Source organism: Numenius arquata, chromosome Z, assembly GCF_964106895.1.
Source record: "Numenius arquata chromosome Z, bNumArq3.hap1.1, whole genome shotgun sequence".
In the NCBI taxonomy this organism is placed as follows: domain Eukaryota; kingdom Metazoa; phylum Chordata; class Aves; order Charadriiformes; family Scolopacidae; genus Numenius; species Numenius arquata.
Genome location: NC_133616.1, coordinates 2,575,589 through 2,597,562, shown reverse-complemented (window position 1 = coordinate 2,597,562; position 21,974 = coordinate 2,575,589). Strand labels below are relative to the sequence as shown.

The 21,974-nt window shown below is 47.5% G+C and overlaps 1 protein-coding gene across 1 annotated transcript; it reads right to left on the bottom strand.

The window, feature by feature from the left end:
* Window positions 1–398: 398 nt before the first annotated feature.
* LOC141477515 (cilia- and flagella-associated protein 53-like) lies at window positions 399–20,829 on the bottom strand. Its single transcript, XM_074166721.1, is given in 8 exon segments — window positions 399–939; window positions 2,784–2,886; window positions 4,045–4,261; window positions 4,625–4,843; window positions 9,444–9,747; window positions 16,520–16,693; window positions 19,334–19,563; window positions 20,635–20,829. Coding segments are annotated over 8 exon segments (1,677 nt in total). The 3' UTR covers window positions 399–704.
* Between the last annotated feature and the right edge of the window lie 1,145 nt (window positions 20,830–21,974).

Genomic DNA, 21,974 nt, shown 5'->3' with positions numbered 1-21,974 from the left:
TGAAAGGAGAAGGTTGGAGAGATGGAAGTTGGAGAAGAAAAGGGTGGAAAAGCAGGGGCTGGAGGAAAGATGGTAGAAGCTGAAGGAGGAAAGAGAAACATCTGCAGGTAAGAAGGAGCAAAGGCTCAAATGGAAAAATGTTAGAAAGAAAGGAAAGCATTTCCAAATGCCTGAACAACTAAATCTGTCCAAGCAGAGGTCTCAGTCTTGTTTTGGGACTCTCATATCCCACAGATCATACAATAGCAACCAGAATACATGCAAAGAAATATCAGCTCTTTACCATCTAAGCCTATAGTAAAATAGATTCGGAGTTTTATATTTAAGAAGGAAAATGAAGATGAATCATCTGGTACTTTTTGTGGAAATACAAAAAGAAAAAGGTTTTGCAAATATTTCCAGTTTCAAAGGCATTTTTAATAAAAGATTTTAAAGAATGCCGACATATCCTTCACATTTATTGCAGAGAACACACAGTATTCTTGGATTAAAATGTCACACGTTTTGATTTGGATCGGTCATTTTGTCACAGAAAATCCAACAGCGATAAAAAATAACCTTTAAAAATACCGTGTTTCTTACATTTCCCAGTTAAATATTTTGCACATCACAGTAGAGAGGAGCCCACTAACTCCAGTCAGTTATAAACACCCTTAGAAAACATTTTTTTAAGGCAAGCAAGCGAGCTTAAAAAAAAAAATAAATCATTGTAAATTATCTTCTTGAAAGTTAGACATTAGTTCTCTTCTAAAAGGGTGGATTTTTGCTGGTTTCTCACGAGACAGAATGGCCCGTACCCTTTCTTGGTAAGCTCGCTCTGCTGCTAGACCCGATGCGTATTCTTGCTGCTTCTCTTCTTCCTCAGCGTCACGGGCCTGTTGTTGAGAGGCGATTTGAGCCCGGAGTTGCTCTTGGTATTCTTTGGCTTCTTTTATTTTTCTGGAAATGACATAGAAATAGTTTACTTATGAAATTCAGTAAAAAAATAAACAGCTTTTTTTTATTTAACCTGTTGGCGTTCAACCTTAGACTAAAAAACTGTTCAAAACTCCTTTTAGGTGATGGTGAGAGGACGGAGAATGAGAAAGTCAGGTCTCAGCCCATTCCCAGCTCAGATCGATTGCTGCAGCCGCCTTCACAGAATCCCAGAATGCTATGGGGTTGGAAGGGAACTCTGGAGATCATCTAGTCCAACCCCCTGCCAAAGCAGGGCCACCCAGAGCAGGTCCCACAGGAACGTGGCCAGGTGGGGTTGGAATGTCTCCAGAGAAGGAGACTCCACCACCTCTCTGGGCAGCCTCTTCTAGGGCTCTGACACCCTCAAAGGAAAGAAGTTCCTCCTCAGGTTTAGATGGAACTTCTTATGTTCCAGATTGTGCCCATTCCCTCTTGTCCTGTCCCTGGGCACCACTGAAAAAAGCCTGGCCCCATCCTCCTGACACCCACCCTTGAAGTATTTATAGGCCTTGATCAGATCCCCCCTCAGGCTTCTCTTCTCCAGACTCAAAAGACCCAAGTCCCTCAGCCTTTCCTCATCAGAGAGATGCTCCAGGCCCCTCATCATCTTTGCAGCCCTCTGCTGTCCCCTCTCCAGCAGTTCCCTGTCCTTCTGGAACTGGGGAGCCCAGCACTGGACCCAGTGCTCCAGCTGTGGCCTCCCCAGGGCAGAGCAGAGGGGGAGGATGACCTCCCTCCACCTGCTGGTCACACTCTTCCTGATGCCCCCCAGGAATCCATCCTTCACCACCATCTCCGCTCCCTCATTCCGAAGATAACAAGTTACCGCTGATGGCACAGGCTCCTGCCGCAGCATCGTACTGAGATTCTAGGAAACACCGCCAGGAGAAATCATTCTTCCATCCTACCTCGAGACTCATCTATTAATTTCGCTGCCCTCTGGAGAAGCGGTGAAAATCTACCTGCGTGTTTGGGCACTTCTGGAGCAGGAGACACACTGAGACTCAAAGTGCCGACGGTCTAGTCAAGACTTTTGCGCTAACGCCACGCAGTTAAACCACGAACACTTAATGACGCCGCTGAATTGTCATCTTTGCTACCTGAAGCGTATCCGTAACGAAGCCCAGCACCTTTCCTTCAAAGGGTGAGATTTCTGCCCGCAGCCGGGTGATCGTTACCAACGAAACCAGCAGAGAACACAACAGATATCGGCTCTGGAAAGAGTTACCTCCCACGGAGAAGAGAGGAGAAAGGGCAGGAGTAAAGGGAAATGGAGGCCCTTTGCCCAAGGCTTTGCGTGACACCCAGAGGAACGTTTCGGCTACTGCATGTAAGTTGTTCTCACCCTGAGGAACTGCAAGGTAAGGAGAACCCGGCGCGGTCTGGTATTTCGGCAGCAGAGTATATGATTGTTTAAGGGCTACGTGTGGGTGGGGTTTAGCAATAAGCCTGAACGCACTCATTCTCCCGGATAAATAACGAACTACCCTGTCATTAACCCTCCTCCCCAAACTTCTACCACTCCTAATAACAGCTCAGAGCATGTATTTAATTAACATGATGGATGGAAGTCGCATGATGGTCCAAAAAGACCAAAACAAGGAGATATATATAAAATAATGAAACACCATTATTTGGATGATGAAATCAGAATTAGTGATTTAATACTCATTGCAGTGTAACAGGGCTGCTATCGAGCAGTTCGGAGCTCTGAACGGAAGACAACCCACCCAGTGCTCTTAAGAGTTACCTAAAAATGAGAATTGGCCTCCTCACAAGTTTAAAAGATTGATACGAAACGAACCGATGGCATGAAAGAAAAATACCTCGCATATTTTTCGTCTTCTACGCGCTTGAGTTCTGTGATTGCTTCAGCTAATAACTTCCTCTCTTGAGCGAGTACTTCCTGCTCCTTCGCATTTCTCTGCGCTGAAAGAAAAAAAAAAAAAAATCAAACCAAACCAAACCAGCCTCAGGTTGCGCCAGGGGAGGTTTAGGATGAATATGAGGAAAAATTTCTTCACTGAAAGGGTTGTCAAGCATTGGACCAGACTGTCCAGGGCAGTGGTGGAGTCACCATCCCTGGAGGTATTTAAAAGCTGGGTTGACGTAGTGCTTAGAGACATGGTTTAGTGACGGTTTTTTTTTATCAGAGTTAGGTTGATGGTTGGACTAGATGATCTTAAAGGTCCCTTCCAACCTAGACAAGTCTATGATTCTATGAAAACACATCTTAGAAGATAACAGCACTGCTAAGCTTGACGGGATTGTATTCAAGCCAAGTGATCTAATTAGCAAGCCTGAGCTTTGTTGCTTCTGAAGAGACTCACAAAACAACGGCTAGTGTATTCTCAGCTTATTTGTTTTTCATCCAATCAGAATAGGCAAGATTTCACGTTCAGAACTTCATCATCATAATAATATAATTAATAATAATGATTGCTTGGTGATGCAATCCTTACTTCACTAGGCTTCGCTCTGCTGACAGCAATGGGAAATTAGCGTAAGGAATGCCTGTAGGAGGGAAGTTTGAGAAGCGGGTTCAGAGATGGTGGCGTTGTTGTCCACACCAGTGCATGTGGGGCCAGACGAACATCCCAAAAGCAGCGTGTTGGCTCCCTCCACCTTTCACAGAATGAATCACAGAATGCTATGGGGTTGGAAGGGACCTCTGGAGATCATCTAGTCCAACCCACTGCCAAAGCAGGGCCACCCAGAGCAGGTCCCACAGGAACGTGGCCAGATGGGGTTTGAATGTCTCCAGAGAAGGAGACTCCACCACCTCTCTGGGCAGCCTCTTCCAGGGCTCTGCCACCCTCACAGGAAAGAAGTTCCTCCTCATGTTGAGATGGAACTTCCCATGTTCAAGTTTGTGCCCGTTTCCTCTTGTCCTGTCCCTGGGCACCACTGAAAAAAGCCTGGCCCCATCCTCCTGACACCCACCTTTGAAGTATTTATAGGCCTTGATCAGATCCCCCCTCAGGCTTCTCTTCTCCAGAATAAGAAGACCCATGTCCCTCAGCCTTTGTCAAGACTGGCATTCGTGCGGTGGGTTGGATGCACAGAGAGCGAGCTGTTACTACTTACCCTTCTCCTCCACCTGCAGTTGTCTCGTATCCAGGACGTCTTTCAGCAGCTGCTTTCTAGCCTGCTTTTCTAATCGCATCTGCTCAGCCTTCTTGGCCCAAACCTTCGCGACCTCTTCATCGATGAGCTTGTCCGCTTCTTTTTCTCGCTGTTTCTCCTCCTCCAGCTGTTGAGCCAGGTGTGCCAGGTAAGTCTGTTGCTCCTTCAGCAGCTCTTGCTGCAAACACACAGACATTTGCAGATGTGAGTGAATGAGATGAAAAAAAGCAACAGACAGATGTTTCATGGCATCTCCAAGATATTTAAGGTGAGGTTTTGCATCTATAGATCCAGCTATTAAAGATTTAAAACTGGTTCTTAGTCTTAATTAGAATAAGTGAAATATTTCCTCTCCTCTGCAGTTACAAATATTAAATAAATCAGGTCCGTGAAACAAAAAGATATTCAAAAGAATCAACTTGTTGAGGGAAAAGGGCTTGTGTCTGACCTCATTTATACTGTGTCGTTTACTAAGCGCCAGAAAATTAGTCTAGATGAGATATTACCCCACGACTTCACAATTAGCACCTCTAGCCCTTACTTTTCTTTTCTTTTTCTCCTCGGTGTCCTCCTGAGGATCCTGAAGAGATTTTTCCAAGATCTTCATGTCCAGGGCGAGTTCATCTTGTTTTTCTTCGTTAAGACGCTTCTGCTTGTCCTGAACTGCGCCGAGCAACATATCCCTGCGTTCCTTCTGCTTCCGTAGTTTCTCCATCTGAAGTTGCTCGTTTTCTTTCTTAAGCTGTTGCTGCTGTTCTTCCTACGAACGGTAAAAATAGCCGGCTCTTAAAATCATCACATCACGTCAAATTAAGCGATGGCTAGAATTAGTTTAATTGGAACACTGAAAAGCAAAGATAAATATGTAAAGCTTTTCTTGCTGACATGAGACAATTAGCGACATCCAGTAGACCTGTTAAAGCATGAACGTTTTAACGTATCATTCATTAGAACTCGGGATTTTTCCTCTTTAATTATCACACGCACTTCAATACCCAAACACCGGAACGCTTGATGTTCTCCAAATATTTCAAGCAGATAGAAAGAGTTATCACTTTAGAGAAATCAACATCATTTCAGTACATATGATCTATAACCAAGTCTTTACCTGCAGCCGTAACAAGAGCGCTGCATCTCGAGTGGACGTAACGTTGCACAAAGTAATTAATTGGATCCTAATATTCTGATGGGCAGTTACTGAATTTTATTCAGTTCAACAAGGGCAAGTGTAGGGTGCTGCACCTGGAGAGGAATCACCCCCTGCACCAGGACAGGGTGGGGGTGACCTGCTGGAGAGCAGCTCTGAGGAAAAACACCTGGGAGTCCTGGTGGACAACAGGATGACCATGAGCCAGCAATGTGCCCTCGTGGCCAAGAAGGCCAATGGCATCCTGGGGGGCATCAGGAAGAGTGTGGCCAGCAGGTGGAGGGGTCATCCTCCCCCTCTGCTCTGCCCTGGGGAGGCCCCAGCTGGAGCACTGGGTCCAGTTCTGGGCTCCCCAGTTCAAGAAGGACAGGGAACTGCTGGAGAGGGGACAGCAGAGGGCTACAAAGATGATGAGGGGCCTGGAGCATCTCTCTGATGAGGAAAGGCTGAGGGACTTGGGGCTGTTTAGCCTGGAGAAGGGAAGACTGAGGGGGGATCTGATCAAGGCCTATAAATACTTCAAGGGTGGGTGTCAGGAGGATGGGGCCAGGCTTTTTTCAGTGGTGCCCAGGGACAGGACAAGAGGAAAGGGGCACAAACTTGAACACAAGAAGTTCCACCTAAACATGAGGAGGAACTTCTTTCCTTTGAGGGTGGCAGAGCCCTGGAAGAGGCTGCCCAGAGAGGTGGTGGAGTCTCTTTCTCTGGAGACATTCAAACCCCACCTGGCCACGTTCCTGTGGGACCTGCTCTGGGTGGACCTGCTTTGGCAGTGGGTTGGACTAGATGATCTCCAGAGGTCCCTTCCAATCCCATAGCATTCTGGGATTCTGTGAATTTCCACGGCTTCAAACCTTTCCATGTTATATTGCAAAGAACAGAAAAACTGACAGTAAAGCTGAGCTGTTAGGATAGAAACAATGAAAAATAGCAAATATATATTCAAGATCGAACAGGTGGATGTATATTCAAGATTATTTATCCAAAAAAAAATATCCCAAAATAGCGTCAATGAAGTTATTTAGAGTAATTCCTGAGTATCCTGTATTTGGATAAGTTTACAAGCACAACAGTGCTCATAGTCGTAAAACAGCGTGTGGCTCTCATTAACTTGTCTACAGATCTCAGAAACTCTCTCAGTGGTCTTGAAAGTACAGTTTTTCTTAACCTGCGTTTATATTAAATGGCTTTTTTTGTAACGTGTAATGTTATTGTAACGTTAGAATAAATATTCTGACATGCATCAGCAGGTTTGCCATAAACAACGTGTCTAATCTTCTAGAGAGGTAAGTTCACCCGCTGATTCTTGCGGTCTTTCAAACCTGAAGATGACTTCGTTATCTGTCTGAATGGTCAAATTCACTTTCTGAAACTGGTTAAACAGCTTTGAAACTCAGTGTATTTAATTTAAGCCGCAGAATAAATAATCCAAAAAACCTTATGAACAGTAAAAATAGAGAGAAAGTGGAAATATTTAGCAGGCTACTGGGCAAGTTGGCACGTGTCTTAGGCTGAATTCTGACGTCGTAAAGTTGTATTAGAGCTGCCAAGGATGGGATCCGCGGTGCTTATTCTATGAAACTTTATACGATGGGGTAACGCAACGTCGCAAACCTACAAAGAAATCGTTACCGACCGTCCATCTGCATCTATTTCCACTGCAGCGACCAGAAGAAACCATTACACAGAGACACTTTGCTGGCCGTGGGGTGTCCTTCACCCAGATGAAACCCCTGATGGTTAGAGGTACCAACTCTTGTAACCAGGCCATCTGTCACCTCCCTCTTCTGCTGAAAAAGGATTACGTCCCATTTTCGAGACAGAAACTCTCCTTTATGGACACTTTAAAGAAAGCTTTTTCTCAGAGACTAAACCACCAGAAATGTAGCTCCTTGCCAGAGCCCAAGGCAGATGTCTTCAGGTGAAGCTACAAAGTCTTCTATTCTAATAGCTTTTTGGGTTTTTTTTTTTTAAAGGCCAGTTAAATAGAAGGGTTCTTTGCCCGGGAGCTTTGGCAGTGCCTTAAAAGTTGTTACAAGAAAATAATTTCATTTTGCATGTTTTTACATACGTGAAACATTCCAGTCTAGCTAGGAATAAGGACTCTACTGTTTTACAGCCAGGATTTTCAGAGCTTAAGATTAATTACTGTCATTATTTTTAAAAAGTTGGGGAGTATATGCCTTGCCAACATCAGCTTCTAGTGGCTAGAAGAGTACCCTGAGCGATCGTTCAATCCCTAGGTGTAAATAGCTGCAAAATGACCGAGCCTGAACTAAATAGTCTCCCGTAACTCACAAAGTCAACGCAGAATACTGCGAAAGAGCAAGTCTCGCTAAAGCCAGCACAACTACAGCGAGCCTGCGCCAGGGAGAGGGGGAAAAAAAGAGGGTAGTGGCCAGCAATGTGCGCTGGCAGCCCAGAAAGCCACCGGCATCCTGGGCTGCATCCCCAACAGCGTGGCCAGCAGGGTGACGGGGGGATTCTACCCCTCTGCTCCGCTCTGGGGAGACACCCCCTCCAGTGCTGCCTCCAGCTCTGGGGCCACCAACAGCAGAAGGACACGGACCTGTTGGAGCGGGGCCAGAGGAGGCCACGGAGATGCTGCGAGGGCTGGGGCCCCTCTGCTGTGAGGACAGGCTGAGAGAGTTGGGGGGGGGTTCAGCCTGGAGAAGAGAAGGCTCCGGGGAGACCTCAGAGCCCCTTCCAGTCCCTCAAGGGGCTCCAGGAAAGCTGGGGAGGGACTCTGGATCAGGGAGGGGAGCCACAGGACGAGGGGGAAGGGTTTGACACTAAAAGAGGGGAGATTGAGATGAGATCTGGGGAAGAACTTCTTTGCTGTGAGGATGGTGAGACCCTGGCCCAGGTTGCCCAGAGAAGCTGTGGCTGCCCCATCCCTGGAGGGGTTCAAGGCCAGGTTGGAGGGGGCTTTGAGCAACCTGGTCTGGTGGGAGGTGTCCCTGCCCAGGGCAGGGGGTTGGAACTAGATGACCTTTAAGATCCCTTCCAACCCAAATCATTCTGTGATTCTCTGAAACAGTAGGGCCAAGGCAGTCAAATGCCTCCCATGATGTGAAGCACAGCAGCAGCCAGCACTAAGAGGTGACAGCACTTAGGCACTGCTTGCTAATTTGTTAAAAAAAATAAAAATAATGGATGTAGATTCTGAAATTAAGTCATCTGGGGCATAAGCAGTTAGGACTTTTCATATAAATGTGTCTCATCATGTATGTGTCAGGGTCCTGGGTGCACCAACAGGCTCTGCAAGCTCCCCGCAGGGGTTTGGCTGCCTGTGCTCTGAGCCTTGGAGCTGGGAAAAAGCGGTGGGAGAAAGGGCTAAGAGGAGTCGTTTGGGAGCTGCAGTTGGGCTCAGGCTCTCGCCTTTGGTGCCTACGTGAGCTACGTATCATTTGAGATCACAGAATCATAGAATGGTTCAGGTTGGAAGGGACCTTAAAGATCACCCCGTTTCAACCCCCTGCCATGGGCCGGGACACCTCCCACCAGACCAGGATGCTCAAAGCCCCCTCCAACCCGGCCTTGAACCCCTCCAGGGATGGGGCAGCCACAGCTTCTCTGGGCAACCTGGGCCAGGCTCTCACCACCCTCACAGCAAAGAAGTTCTTCCCCAGGTCTCATCTCAATCTCCCCTCTTTCAGTGTCAAACCCTTCCCCCTCGTCCTATGGCTCCCCTCCCTGATCCAGAGTCCTTCCCCAGCTTTCCTGGAGCCCCTTGAGGGACTGGAAGGGGCTCTAAGGTCTCCCCGGAGCCTTCTCTTCTCCAGGCTGAACCCCCCCAACTCTCTCAGCCTGTCCTCATAGGAGAGGGGCTCTTGAGCATCTCTCCTGTATTTGTGGTGTTACACATCACAGCTGGGACACAAGGCACTCTACCTAGAAAAGGAGAAATCAGAAAATTGCAACGATGTCTGGCAAAAGCTTAAAAACATTTACGTTTCCCACAAAGGCTCCGAGAGGCTTTGAACGCCGAAATCCTTTACAATGCTAAGTTTCCTAAGATGTATTTCCCTCTGTAAACAGGAATGCATTTGCCAGAGCTCTGGAAAAGAGGCTTAGCATAATAGGACAGTCTCGGGTACTAATGGAATCAGTGAAGATACACATAAGGGATGGATTAATCTAAATGTCTTGTAAGCCCATCATTAGGAAGGCTTTGTATAGAAGCCTGAATTGAGAATGAGATGGAAATTACCAGCAATCGAGCTTCTTCTTCCTTCAGCCGCTTCTCCTCCTCTCTGTGAGCGCTGAGCAGCGCTACCTGGGCACCGAGCACCTTCAGGATTTCCCTCTTCTGTTCTGCTGATTTCTGCATCTCCGTGGCCTCTCGTTTTTCCCTCGCCAAACTCTCCTCTTTGCAAAGCTCTGCAAACATCTGCTCCTCCTCCTCCTCTTGCTTTTTCAGTTCCTCCTTCAGAGCTACCTGGGCCAGCTGATCTTCACACACTTCTTTCTGATGCTTCTTCATCCGCTGTACGCGAAACTCCTCGCATTGCTCTCTGAAAGAGAATGTAGAAGTTAAAAAAAAAAAAAAGAGTCTCAAAATAAGCAAATGTGGAGGTGTGTGATGGAGGGAGGCTCCCAACGCGTAAATACTCGGAGAAATACAGCTCAGGATGCCGAAGTCTGGTCAGACGCTGACTCCTGGGATGCCCAAGGAATCACGGAGAGCCCCAATTGATGGAGATTTTGACATTAATGAGTTGAAGAGCAGGTCCTACATTTGCATTTGTAAATATATATATACACACAAGCACAATATATAAATATTTTATATGTATAATGTGTATTTATATAACATATATATGTAGTTGGAATATGCATTGTGCACGGGTTTTTATATATGTAAGTTTTTAACATATAAAGCACATGCACGCTACGCTTCTTCAAATGCGTAGGTTGCTCTTTATTCAAAATAAACCTTAGAATAGGTTTATTAGTCACTTGAAAGCTCATTTGTATTCAGAAAATACTCCGAGAGCGGAAATTTAGGTCACGCGGTTGAACAGGAACCTCTAGAAATGTATTCCATTTTTTTTAATGAACTTTTGTGGGACGATTCAGGAAAGTTGCAATAAAAGTCCGGAGAAGCCACAAAGTCAAACAAGTAAATGGGGCTTTCAGTTTTCATTTACTCCCTGCGACTGAGCTGCAAATAAGGAGATATTTATCTTCAGTTGAAGAACACGCGACTATTTAGAGATCCTGCCTTTATTTTTGCAAACAAAGCGCTATTGAGATCAACAGATGCTCTCAAATTATATTTAATTTGAACGATGCACAAGCAATTTAATTCTGTTCTATAACCGGGATACAGATTTTTCTAAAATCAAAACGCGAAACCAGCAGACAATGAAGATGTTTCCAAGAACATCTCTCTTGCGAGGAAAGGCTGAGGGACTTGGAGCTTTTTAGCCTGGAGAAGAGAAGGCCGAGGGGGGATATTTTGGCTACACAGGATTGTCAGCTAAACATTGTATAAAGTAACAGTATTTATATTGTAGAGGTAACTACTGCCGTCATGCGGTGGTTCAAGATTCAGTCAACGGTAACCGCTGTGAATTTCTAAATAACATTGCAGTAATCTGGAGAAGATGGTTTCATTCAGCATGAAATGATGAGATGATTTTTTACTTTGCAGCATTCGTGTGTCTATCTCGTGTCCTTACAGCTTATAGATGCTTCACACCTGTTGATCATGGAATCAGGGAATGATACGGGGTTGGAAGGGACCTCTGGAGATCATCTAGTCCAACCCCCTGCCAAAGCAGGGCCACCCAGAGCAGGTCCCACAGGAATGGGTCCAGGTGGGGTTTGAATGTCTCCAGAGAAGGAGACTCCACCACCTCTCTGGGCAGCCTCTTCCAGGGCTCTGCCACCCTCACAGGAAAGAAGTTCCTCCTCATGTTGAGATGGAACTTCCCATGTTCAAGTTTGTGCCCCTTTCCTCTTGTCCTGTCCCTGGGCACCACTGGGTGGAAAAAAGCCTGGCCCCATCCTCCTGACACCCACCCTTGAAGTATTTATAGGCATCAATCAGATCCCCCCCTCAGGTTTCTCTTCTCCAGACTCAAAAGACCCAAGAAGTCCCTCAGCCTTTCCTCATCAGAGAGATGCTCCAGGCCCCTCATCATCTTTGCAGCCCTCTGCTGTCCCCTCTCCAGCAGTTCCCTGTCCTTCTTGAACTGGGGAGCCCAGAACTGGTCCCAGTGCTCCAGCTGGGGCCTCCCCAGGGCAGAGCAGAGGGGGAGGATGACCTCCCTCCACCTGCTGGTCACACTCTTCCTGATGCCCCCAGGATGCCATTGGCCTTCTTGGCCACAAGGGCACATTGCTGGCTCATGGTCATCCTGTCGTCTACCAACTCTAAAACTAGCAAGATTATGCTACAGAATAATTGGGGTTTTTTTTGACGCTGCTCCTTCGTCACCTCCCGCTCACGAGGGTGGAATGAGCCCAGCTCCTGGTATCATCAATACGTGGTTGAACCAACTACCAGCCTGTAATAATTATGCATTGACTTACAAGATCTTCCAAAGCTTTACCAATAAAACTCCATGCTAAGCCAGCCTAATAAAAATTTACTTGGGGCTTATAAACCACCAAGAACATTTCCTCAAATAACCCTCTTCCTGTTCAGAACCGGCTGAACAAGCTGCTGACAGGCACGAAAAGTGACAGTGCCACCGTAAGCGCCATCCCACCAGTCAGACTTAACAGCAGAGCAAATTCAGAGCGAAATCTCTTCATCCTCTACCTGCAAAGCACCAAATGCCACGGAGCCTGCGGTGAAAGGTGTTGAGCACCACACGCAAACAAGAAAAGGGACAGCAGCGCCGTGAAAACAAAATTCTTATTTTCGTTGATCTGCAGAAGGTATTTCTAACCTCTAAACTGTTCCTGACCGAGAATAAATAACAATAATCCCTCAAGTCTCCTTTCATCGACACCAAGTCTCTGTAGCAAGGAGAAACTGTGGCTGCCCCGTCACTGGAGGGGTTCAAGGCCAGGTTGGACGGGGCTTGGAGCAACCTGGTCTGGTGGGAGGTGTCCCTGCCCAGGGGCAGGGGGTTGGAACTTGATGGTCTTTAAGGTCACTACAAACTCAAACCGTTCTATGATTCTACAAGGTAAAACCTCCCAGCACTTTTCTGCCCCAATCCTAGGACATGCCACATCCTCTAATCAAAGGCTGGGTTCTTCCCTGAGAGCTGGGGTTGTATCCTCCAAAGGAGAAACCTTTCCTGGATTGAGGAACCATCCTCAGTTCAACAACAGAAGAGGAAATACAGGGACAAAGGAGCAGATGGCTGTTTTACCTCTTGTCCAAGACAGGAACCTTCTGACCACTGGTTATCCCAACCACGAAAGCAGAGAGCAGGACACGATGCGTGTCCCATGAGCCACGACACGCTCCAAGATGTGTCCCTGCCTTCAAGAAGGTCAACAAACACACTACCTCCTTGCCCCTTTCCTTACATTTTAACACTAGGATCTACCTTCCAAGTTCTGGGTAGCAGTTAGTGGTGATTACAGAGTACAGTACTAATTAGTATTCATGGAAAAATATGCCATTATTAAGATGTGAAGTCACAGAATGCTATGGGGTTGGCAGGGACCTCTGGAGATCATCTAGTCCAACCTCCTGCCAAAGCAGGGCCACCCAGAGCAGGTCCCACAGGAACATGTCCAGGTGGGGTTGGAATGTCTCCAGAGAAGGAGACTCCACCACCTCCCTGGGCAGCCTCTTCCAGGGCTCTGACACCCTCAAAGGAAAGAAGTTCCTCCTCATGTTTAGATGGAACTTCCCATGTTAAAGTTTGTGCCCGTTTCCTCTTGTCCTGTCCCTGGGCACCACTGAGAAAAGACTGGCCCCATCCTCCTGACACCCACCCTTGAAGTATTTATAAGTATTTCTTTATCTATAAGTATTTATAAATATCTTACACCAGTAGAAATAACTGTATTACCTTAACACAACCGGTGCGAAGTTCTTTCAGCAGCCAAGGAATAAAGACTGAGTTATTCTTTTTTCCATGATTATAAACTAATCTGAACTTAATTGAATTCTCAGAGGGGAAGAGAACTTCAAGAAAAGTTGAGCACGGTTAGAATTTTAATATCAAATAACCCTGTAATTGCTTGATTTCATCCAAATAATTCCTTCAAAGCAGCTTTTACAACAACCTATAAACATCTGCTGCCCCAGATGGCTGGTTTTTCTTCCTCGCTTCGCTATCTCCCTAAGCTTCTTAACGTGAAAACTCTGCCTGTACGTAACCGCTTCCCAAAGAAACCGCGTTTATTCCCTTTCCCCCAGTCAGTTACCGGTTTTACGGCTGCCAGTACGAAGTCACCGCGATGGCAACGTTCTCGCTCTGGATGCTCCTCGATGTTATCGCAAACAAGAGGATGTAATAGGTGTTTGATGCAAATTTTAAGGCACTGCAATTTTCTTTAAAGATCCCGACGATGAACAAACCCTCGGGCTAAAACTGAGCCGAGTATTTTTTTCCTACGAGTCGCAGCCCTTCATGAAAATGAATTCCAGTGGTGCTCCGAGGACTCTGCCCTCTGTCACCTTGTCACAAAGGACCCTTCCTGACCAACATCACCACTGAGAAGCTGTTGAATTTATATCCTCAGGTTACAGCTGAGGATAAATTAAAAATAGCGTTTATTTCATCTTCACCTCACCCTCTTAATTTCTACCTTTGCATGTGTTTTTAGAATGTACATAATATACGAGTACAGTCAGACAAGTATATGATTTATAAATAAATATATTTTTAATGTAAATTTTTTTATTTTAATGATAGGGGTGCGCAATCACAAAGGTTTGGAGAACAGTACCCCAGGGAATCATAGAATGGTTTGGGTTGGAAGGGACCTTAAAGATCATCCAGTCCCAGCCCCTGCCCTGGGCAGGGACACCTCCCACCAGACCAGGTTGCTCAAAGCCCCCTCCAACCTGGCCTTGAACCCCTCCAGGGATGGGGCAGCCACAGCTTCTCTGGGCAACCTGGGCCAGGGTCTCACCACCCTCACAGCAAAGAACTTCTTCCTGAGATGTCATCTCAATCTCCCCTCTTTCAGTTTAAAACTGTTCCCCCTCATCCTCTCGCTCCCCTCCCTCATAAAGAGTCGCTCCTCAAGATGATGCCCCATCCCTAGAAGTGTTTAAGGCCAGGCTGGATGGGGCTTTGAGCAACCTGCTCCAGTGGAGGTGTCCCTGCCCATGGCAGGGGGGTTGGAACTCGATGATCTTTAAGGTCCCTTCCAACTCTAACCATTCTGTGATTCTATGATTAGGTTCCTTTAACCGTCCTGATCCCAACAAAGATCTACTCAGTAGAGCAGGATTTCAAATTCCCACTGAAAATAAAGATACCGATGCTTAGACACCTAATTTTAGGTGTCGAAATCGCGAGCTGAATCCCTTCTCCTTGGCACGTCAAAGAAGCTACAAGTACAAAATAAAAGCCGCTCCAGCAGCGTCTCCTCTAAATAACTTTAAAAGTTAATTTCAACCGCTTTGTGCGTGGGCTGGGAAAAAAACCTAGGAATTATAAATTGCGAGGGCCATATTTTAAAGCCAGGATGTGAATTTAGAAGCTGCCTTAACACCTGCCTCAATCAACGAACCACCCCACATCTGAGAAACCAACCTTTATCTGTGAAATGAGTTAATTAGAGTTTGTGCACAAGTGAAAGCGAGTGTTGATTTTTATCCCCAGCCTCCGCACACCGAGCAGCAGGTGTGGTGGATTTCCGTAGCTCTGCAGGAGACTGGGAAGAGACTCTTGAAATGATCACAATTAACATACATTATTTTCATCCCTTCCTTCAAAAAACAAAAAACAAACAAAAAACCAAAACAAACCAGATTTCCAAGAATTGAACGGGTCAGATTTCGTGCCAAGGCCTCCGGACCTGATAAACACCTGCAAATTTTAATGACTTCAAAAGATGCTGCTCAGCTCAGCATCCAGAAGGTTTGGCACAGAATTTGAGGTTGCGTTAAAACCTTCGCTGCAGCTGCTACTCTTGAAAAAGCCTAGGGTAGGCAAGTGTAGGGTGCTGCACCTGGGGAGGAATCACCCCCTGCACCAGGACAGGGTGGGGGTGACCTGCTGGAGAGCAGCTCTGAGGAGAAAGACCTGGGAGTCCTGGTGGACAACAGGGTGACCATGAGCCAGCAACGTGGCCTTATGGCCAAGAAGGCCAAGGGCATCTTGGGGGGCATCAGGAAGAATGTGACCAGCAGGTGGAGGGAGGTCATCCTCCCCCTCTGCTCTGCCCTGGGGAGGCCACAGCTGGAGCACTGGGTCCAGTGCTGGGCTCCCCAGTTCCAGAAGGACAGGGAACTGCTGGAGAGGGGACAGCAGAGGGCTGCAAAGATGATGAGGGGCCTGGAGCATCTCTCTGATGAGGAAAGGCTGAGGGACTTGGGTCTTTTGAGTCTGGAGAAGAGAAGCCTGAGGGGGGATCTGATCAAGGCCTATAAATACTTCAAGGGTGGGTGTCAGGAGGATGGGGCCAGTCTTTTTTCAGTGGTGCCCAGGGACAGGACAAGAGGAAAGGGGCACAAACTTGAACATAAGAAGTTCCACCTAAACATGAGGAGGAACTTCTTTCCTGTGAGGGTGGCAGAGCCCTGGAAGAGGCTGCCCAGAGAGGTGGTGGAGTCTCCTTCTCTGGAGACATTCAAACCCCACCTGGACCCGTTCCTGTGCAACCTGCTCTGGGTGGACCTGCTTTGGCAAGGGGTTGGAGGAGATGATCTCCAGAGGTCCCTTCCAACCCCATAGCATTCTGTGATTCTGTGAAAAATACGCAATAAATAAAACAGCGTCTTTGTGGACAATCTTAACTTTTCAAGGCTCTTCACTGTGTTAGCTTAATAAGCACGATTTAGGCCAAATTAACCTTCCGTGAACCCTCTTCACTCCAATAACAGAAAGCCGGAGTAGAACTATATGCCTGAACGAGGAATTACAAAACCAGCTGACATGGGGATGCTCACACGGGACAAGGATTCTGGCATTGCAGTTGGAATTATGCTTTCATGGTATCTCACCACTTAAATAACGGAGACGAGACCTTTCGAACCTTTCAACTTCTGGCAAACTTCTGTCCAAACCACCTTGGATTTTTTTTTTTAATAATTTCAATAGCATTTATCTTTCCTCCCTGGGTTTATTATTGTCGCCTTCACGTTAAATTGCCTCTTTGTCTTTACTTTAAGCCTATTACTATTTTCTAACGTACCTGAATTGCTGCTCTCGTTTTTCAGCCACTAGTTGTTCTCTTTCTTTTTCTCTCTTCTCTCTCAGCAATTTCACTCGCTTCCTCATCTTTGTTTGTTTCTCCGGTACCGTTTCTTCCAGGGCTTCCATCTCCGTCAAGTACCTACTTTCCTCCGCTTCCAGAAGCTCGCGAAGCCTGGAATGAAACCATTTAAATAAAAGTTAAAACAATCCTTCGGTTGAATGATAAAGTTTTAGTTTGTTATGAGCGCAAAGTGGGCGCTGGGCTCCTTTCACCACTTCATGCAAACACCAAAGAAAGGAACATCCGAGGGAACATCTCATTTTTAACTCCGGGATCATTCCCGTTGTGCCCACGGAACGAATCTTCCAGCGCAACAGGAGGGATTCTCTCCTGGCAGGATTGAAGCTCCTTATCTTCCAAACCCATTTCCAATTCTGCTTTACAATTTCGATTAAACAAATTCTTCTCGTTTCCAGGCTACATTTGTCACCGGTTGATATCCGTTTGATCTTTTACTGTCCTTATCCTTCAGCCTAATCCCTCCCGGGTATTTACCGCCCTTTTTTACGTAGCTATAGTTCTGTCTTCTCTCAAATTACCTTTTGTTATTTTTTAGCATCATCACTCCCTAAACTCTTTCAAAGAAAGACGTGTGAAAATTATGACAAACTGGCAATTTTTAAACACGCTACTATTTTCTTCCCTATTAATCCCAACAGTAAGAAAGCTGAGGCTAAGGAATCCACAAACTCACTAATTCCAACCCTAACGCTACAGCTGCCTCTGGGAAATCACTCTCACTTTTAGGCAGCGGGATGAACGATAGCTGGAACTGCTGATGGGAATTACAGCAGCAAAGCCAAAGAGGGATTAATTCTGGAAAGTGAATCGCGGTCTCTTCACCTCACACCGAGTCCGGTCTCCTTCCACGGGGCTCTCAAGCAACTAAATCCCATAAATTTCATAAAAGCCCATAAAGTTCAACAAAATCCCTGCACCTTGGGAGGAACAAGCCCTGGCTGGAAAGTGGCTCTACAGAAAAAGGGGACCTGGGGCTCCTGGCAGACAACAAACTGAATTATAATCCGTCAATGCACCCTTGTGGCAAAGAAGGGCAACGGCATCTTGGGCTGCGTGAGGAAGAGCACTGCCAGGAGGTGATCCTTCCTCTCGGCACTGGTGGGACTTCTTCCGGAGCACTGGGTCCAGTTCTGGGCTCCCCAGTACAAGGAAGATGCAGATGTAGCAGAACGAGCCCAGTAAAGGGCCACCGAGATGATTGAGGGACTGGAGAACATCTCCTAAAAGGCTCCTGAGGTTGCTGGAGCTGCTCAGCCTGGAGAAGAGAAGGTTCAGGGGGATCTTATCAACGTATGAAGGGAGGGAATGTAGATAAAAGGACAAAGATTCTTCTCACTAATGCCCAGTTACAGAACAAGGGGCAACGGGCACAGATTAAAACATGTGAAATTCCACCTGAACATAAGAAAACACCTTTTTTTTTTTTTTTTCTTTCTTTTTTTTTTTTCTTTTACTGTGAGGGTGGTTAAATACTGGAACAGGTTGCTCACAGAGATGGTGGAATCTCCACGTGCGGAGATAAGCAAAACCCGAAGGGACGCTCCTGGGCGACCTGCTTTTGGTGACTGCGTGAGGAGAGGGTTGGACTGGATTATCTCGGGAGGTTCCTTCCACCCCTCAGTGATTTTGTACAACTGAGGTACAATTCCTATAAAGACATATCAGGTCAAGAGACCAAACCGATGACTTTCACCGTTCGCAAGTCACTTAACGGGAAAGAGTCACTGAGATTAAACCATATCGTTTTTTTCTAAGATCAGCAGAGCACAATTCTGTTCTTTACAAGACAGTAATACGCCTCACCTTTATTATTTTTTAAAGATTTCTGACAAATTTTCATTTCTTTCAACTGTTTGGGCTTCTAAGTATTACTTGTAGGACCTTAACATAAACGAGGCTTCAACAAAACCCTCACACCCAACAATTAGAGCTTCTGAGATTTTTATCAGAGTACTCATCGCTCTCTTTAAAAATGAAGCAATTAAAGTGCTATAATGTTACTTTTACCTCGCATTTGGCAGACGGGGCTCTAAATGCCACCTAAACTGTACTAATTATTTGAATATGTATCTCTAGTGATTCTGTTCTCTAGTGATCTCTTTCCTGGAGCATCTCTCTTAACGAGGAAAGGCTGAGGGACTCGGGGCTTTTGAGTCTGGAGAAGAGAAGCCTGAGGGGGGATCTGATCGAGGCCTATAAATACTTCAAGGGTGGGTGTCAGGAGGATGGGGCCAGGCTTTTTTCAGTGGTGCCCAGGGACAGGACAAGAGGAAACGGGTACAAACTTGACCATAAGAAGTTCCACCTAAACATGAGGAGGAACTTCTTCACTTTGAGGGTGGCAGAGCCCTGGAAGAGGCTGCCCAGAGAGGTGGTGGAGTCTCCTTCTCTGGAGACATTCAAACCCCACCTGGACCCGTTCCTGTGCAACCTGCTCTGGGTGGCGGTTGGACTAGATGATCTCCAGAGGTCCCTTCCAACCCCATAGCATTCTGGGATTGGCTTAGTGATTAGTAACGAGATCCCAATGGCTACTGTTTGCTCTACGCTGCCGTTTGACCAACAAATAAGCCCACGAATAAGCACTTTCTGTTATGACAAATAACAAATTCCACGCCCCAACGCACAGCGTAACGTAGGATGCTGGTTTTCCCTATAGTCACTCCTCTAAGCATACGTTTAAGTTGAAAATAGCACGGCAAATATTGTTACGAGCTACTTGTTTGCTACCTCTCTCTCCTCTCATCCGTCCCTGCCAGGTATTCCCGCATTGTGGCATCCACCTTTCTCCGCACGGCGCCGTGCAGCCATTTCTGTTCGTTGCGTTCGTGCCACCGGGCGACGTGGCGAAACTGGTTGTAGAGCTTTAACAAATCAACGTGTTCAAGGAGCTCCTTTTCTTTCTGTCTGCGGATGAAGATGAAATTCTCGCTGGATTGTTCCTTCGGAGGCTTGGCTTTCTGGAAGAGAAAACATATGTCAGTGGTGAATATATAATTGGTTATTCCGGGCTTTGTTTTTCAGTTGAATTCGTGACTAAATAAGTATTTGTGGTGCTTGTCGGGCCACACCTGGAATACAGGGTTCAGTTTTGGTCCCTTCTATGAAAAAACCAGATGCGGAGAGGCTGGAGAGGATCCAGAGAAGGGCCACCAAGATGATCCAAGGACTGGGAAGCCTGATGTGTGAGGAAAGACTGAAAGAATTGGATTTGTTCAGCCTCGAGGATAGAAACCTCAGGGAAAACCTTATCACAATGTTCCAGCCTTTAAAGCGTGACTATAAAGAAGATGGAAACTTCCTTTTCACTAGGAGTCACATGGAAAAGACGAGGGGTGATGGGTGCCAGTTACTCCAAGCGAGATTCCAATCGGACACAAGAGGAAAATTTTTCACAGTGAGAACAATCAGCCATTGGAATCATCTCCCCAGGGAAGCGGTGGATTCCCCAGCATTGGACAGGTTTAAGATTCAGCTGGACAGGGCGCTGGACCATCTTACGCCAAGAAGGGTTGGACCAGATGATCCTTGAGGTCCCTTCCGATCTGGGATTCTGTGACAACACCAAATGCTGAGAGTTCAAGGTAATTAAGGGTAAATCCCTACAAGCCTTCCTTTGAAGAGCACACCACCAGTTCAAGAGCATGAAAGGGTCTCAGGTACCCCCAGATGACAGCTTAAATACTACCCTATATATTCAAGAGGATCTTTATAGTCTGCTTTACATATCACAAATGTTCTCACCACGGGTAACCTCCAGCCGCCTCCCTCTCAGTCAGAGCTCCACAGGACTCTAAACATCTCCTCACACAGTCCCACACTTCGAGACCCCCAAAGGGGCAACCTCGCCCCGCACAGGTACAGGCTCCTCCAGGGACCCACAGGGGGTGGTGGTGGGTCCCACCAACGCCCTCAGCGCTCGGGGCCCGACCCCCGCCTCCTCTCGGTCACCGCACTGAGGTAACCGCCCCAAAGACCCCTCACCCCCGGGAGCAAAACGAGCTCCACCCACGACCGGCGCAGCCCCTCACCACCGCCAAGGAGAGCGGGAAGGGGCCGGTCACCTCCCGCCACCGCTGGGCTTCCATCGCTACCGCGGTAGCCACCAGGCCGGGCCGCGCCGCCGCCCGTTGTTATGGCAACCGCGCCGCGGCGGAAGTGACCTCATGACGTCGGGAACGTGCGCATGCGCGGGAGGCTGAGGGGAGGGCCGGGGCGGGCGTCATGGCGGCGTGAGGAGATTTAGGCGGGAGCTGTGAGAGAGTCTGTGACACTTAGTGGGAGCGGAGGCTGGCCCCCACGGGTGCTGGAATAAAAAGAAAATGAGTTAATAAGCACATAAGAGGAAGATTTAATGGCGGAGTGGGCTCGGGGTGTTAGTCGCTGAGTGACCCCCGGGGGGGGGGGGGGGGGGTGTCCCTGCTAGAGGCCTCCCGTGGGAGGTGTCCTGCCGAGGGACAGGGTCTGGAGCTGCCCCGGGGGGGGAGGAAAAGGGGAAATAAAACATTGGGTGTGGGTCAGTGATCGCTTCGAGTTCATCAGGCCCAAAGGCAGGGCAGGAAAAAGTTGCTGCTGAGGCTTTGAAGCCCAGGAAGATGGATGCCACCAAGAGCTTTGTTTTCTTGCAGGTAATGGGGAGTTGGCTGATACCAAAGTTGCCAAAAGAATACAGAGGAAGAAAGGCGGATGTTGAAAGCTGCGGGTGAAGCTCGTTCTCGTTCCATGGCAATTGGCAGCGCCGTTACTTCAGGTATCGGTGATGGGAGCCTTGCACCATCAAACACAACTGTGTCACACCCAGCGTTTACACGTTGGAGCGTGTGTTGTGACACTGATCCATTTCCAGTGCTTGAACTGGGATCCCTTGCATTTATTTCAGTACAGACTTAACGCTCTCATTGGGAAATTAAACACGGGCAAGTGTAGGGTGCTGCACCTGGGGAGGAATCACCCCCTGCACCAGGACAGGGTGGGGGTGACCTGCTGGAGAGCAGCTCTGAGGAAAAAGACCTGGGAGTCCTGGTGGACAACAGGATGCCCATGAGCCAGCAATGTGCCCTTGTGGCCAAGAAGGCCAAGGGCATCCTGGGGGCATCAGGAAGAGTGTGACCAGCAGGTGGAGGGAGGTCATCCTCCCCCTCTGCTCTGCCCTGGGGAGGCCCCATCTGGAGCACTGGGTCCAGTTCTGGGCTCCCCAGTTCAAGAAGGACAGGGAACTGCTGGAGAGGGTTCCAGTAGTTCCCCAGAGGGCTACAAAGATGCTGAGGGGCCTGGAGCATCTCTCTGATGAGGAAAGGCTGAGGGACTTGGGTCTTTTGAGTCTGGAGAAGAGAAGCCTGAGGGGGGATCTGATCAAGGCCTATAAATACTT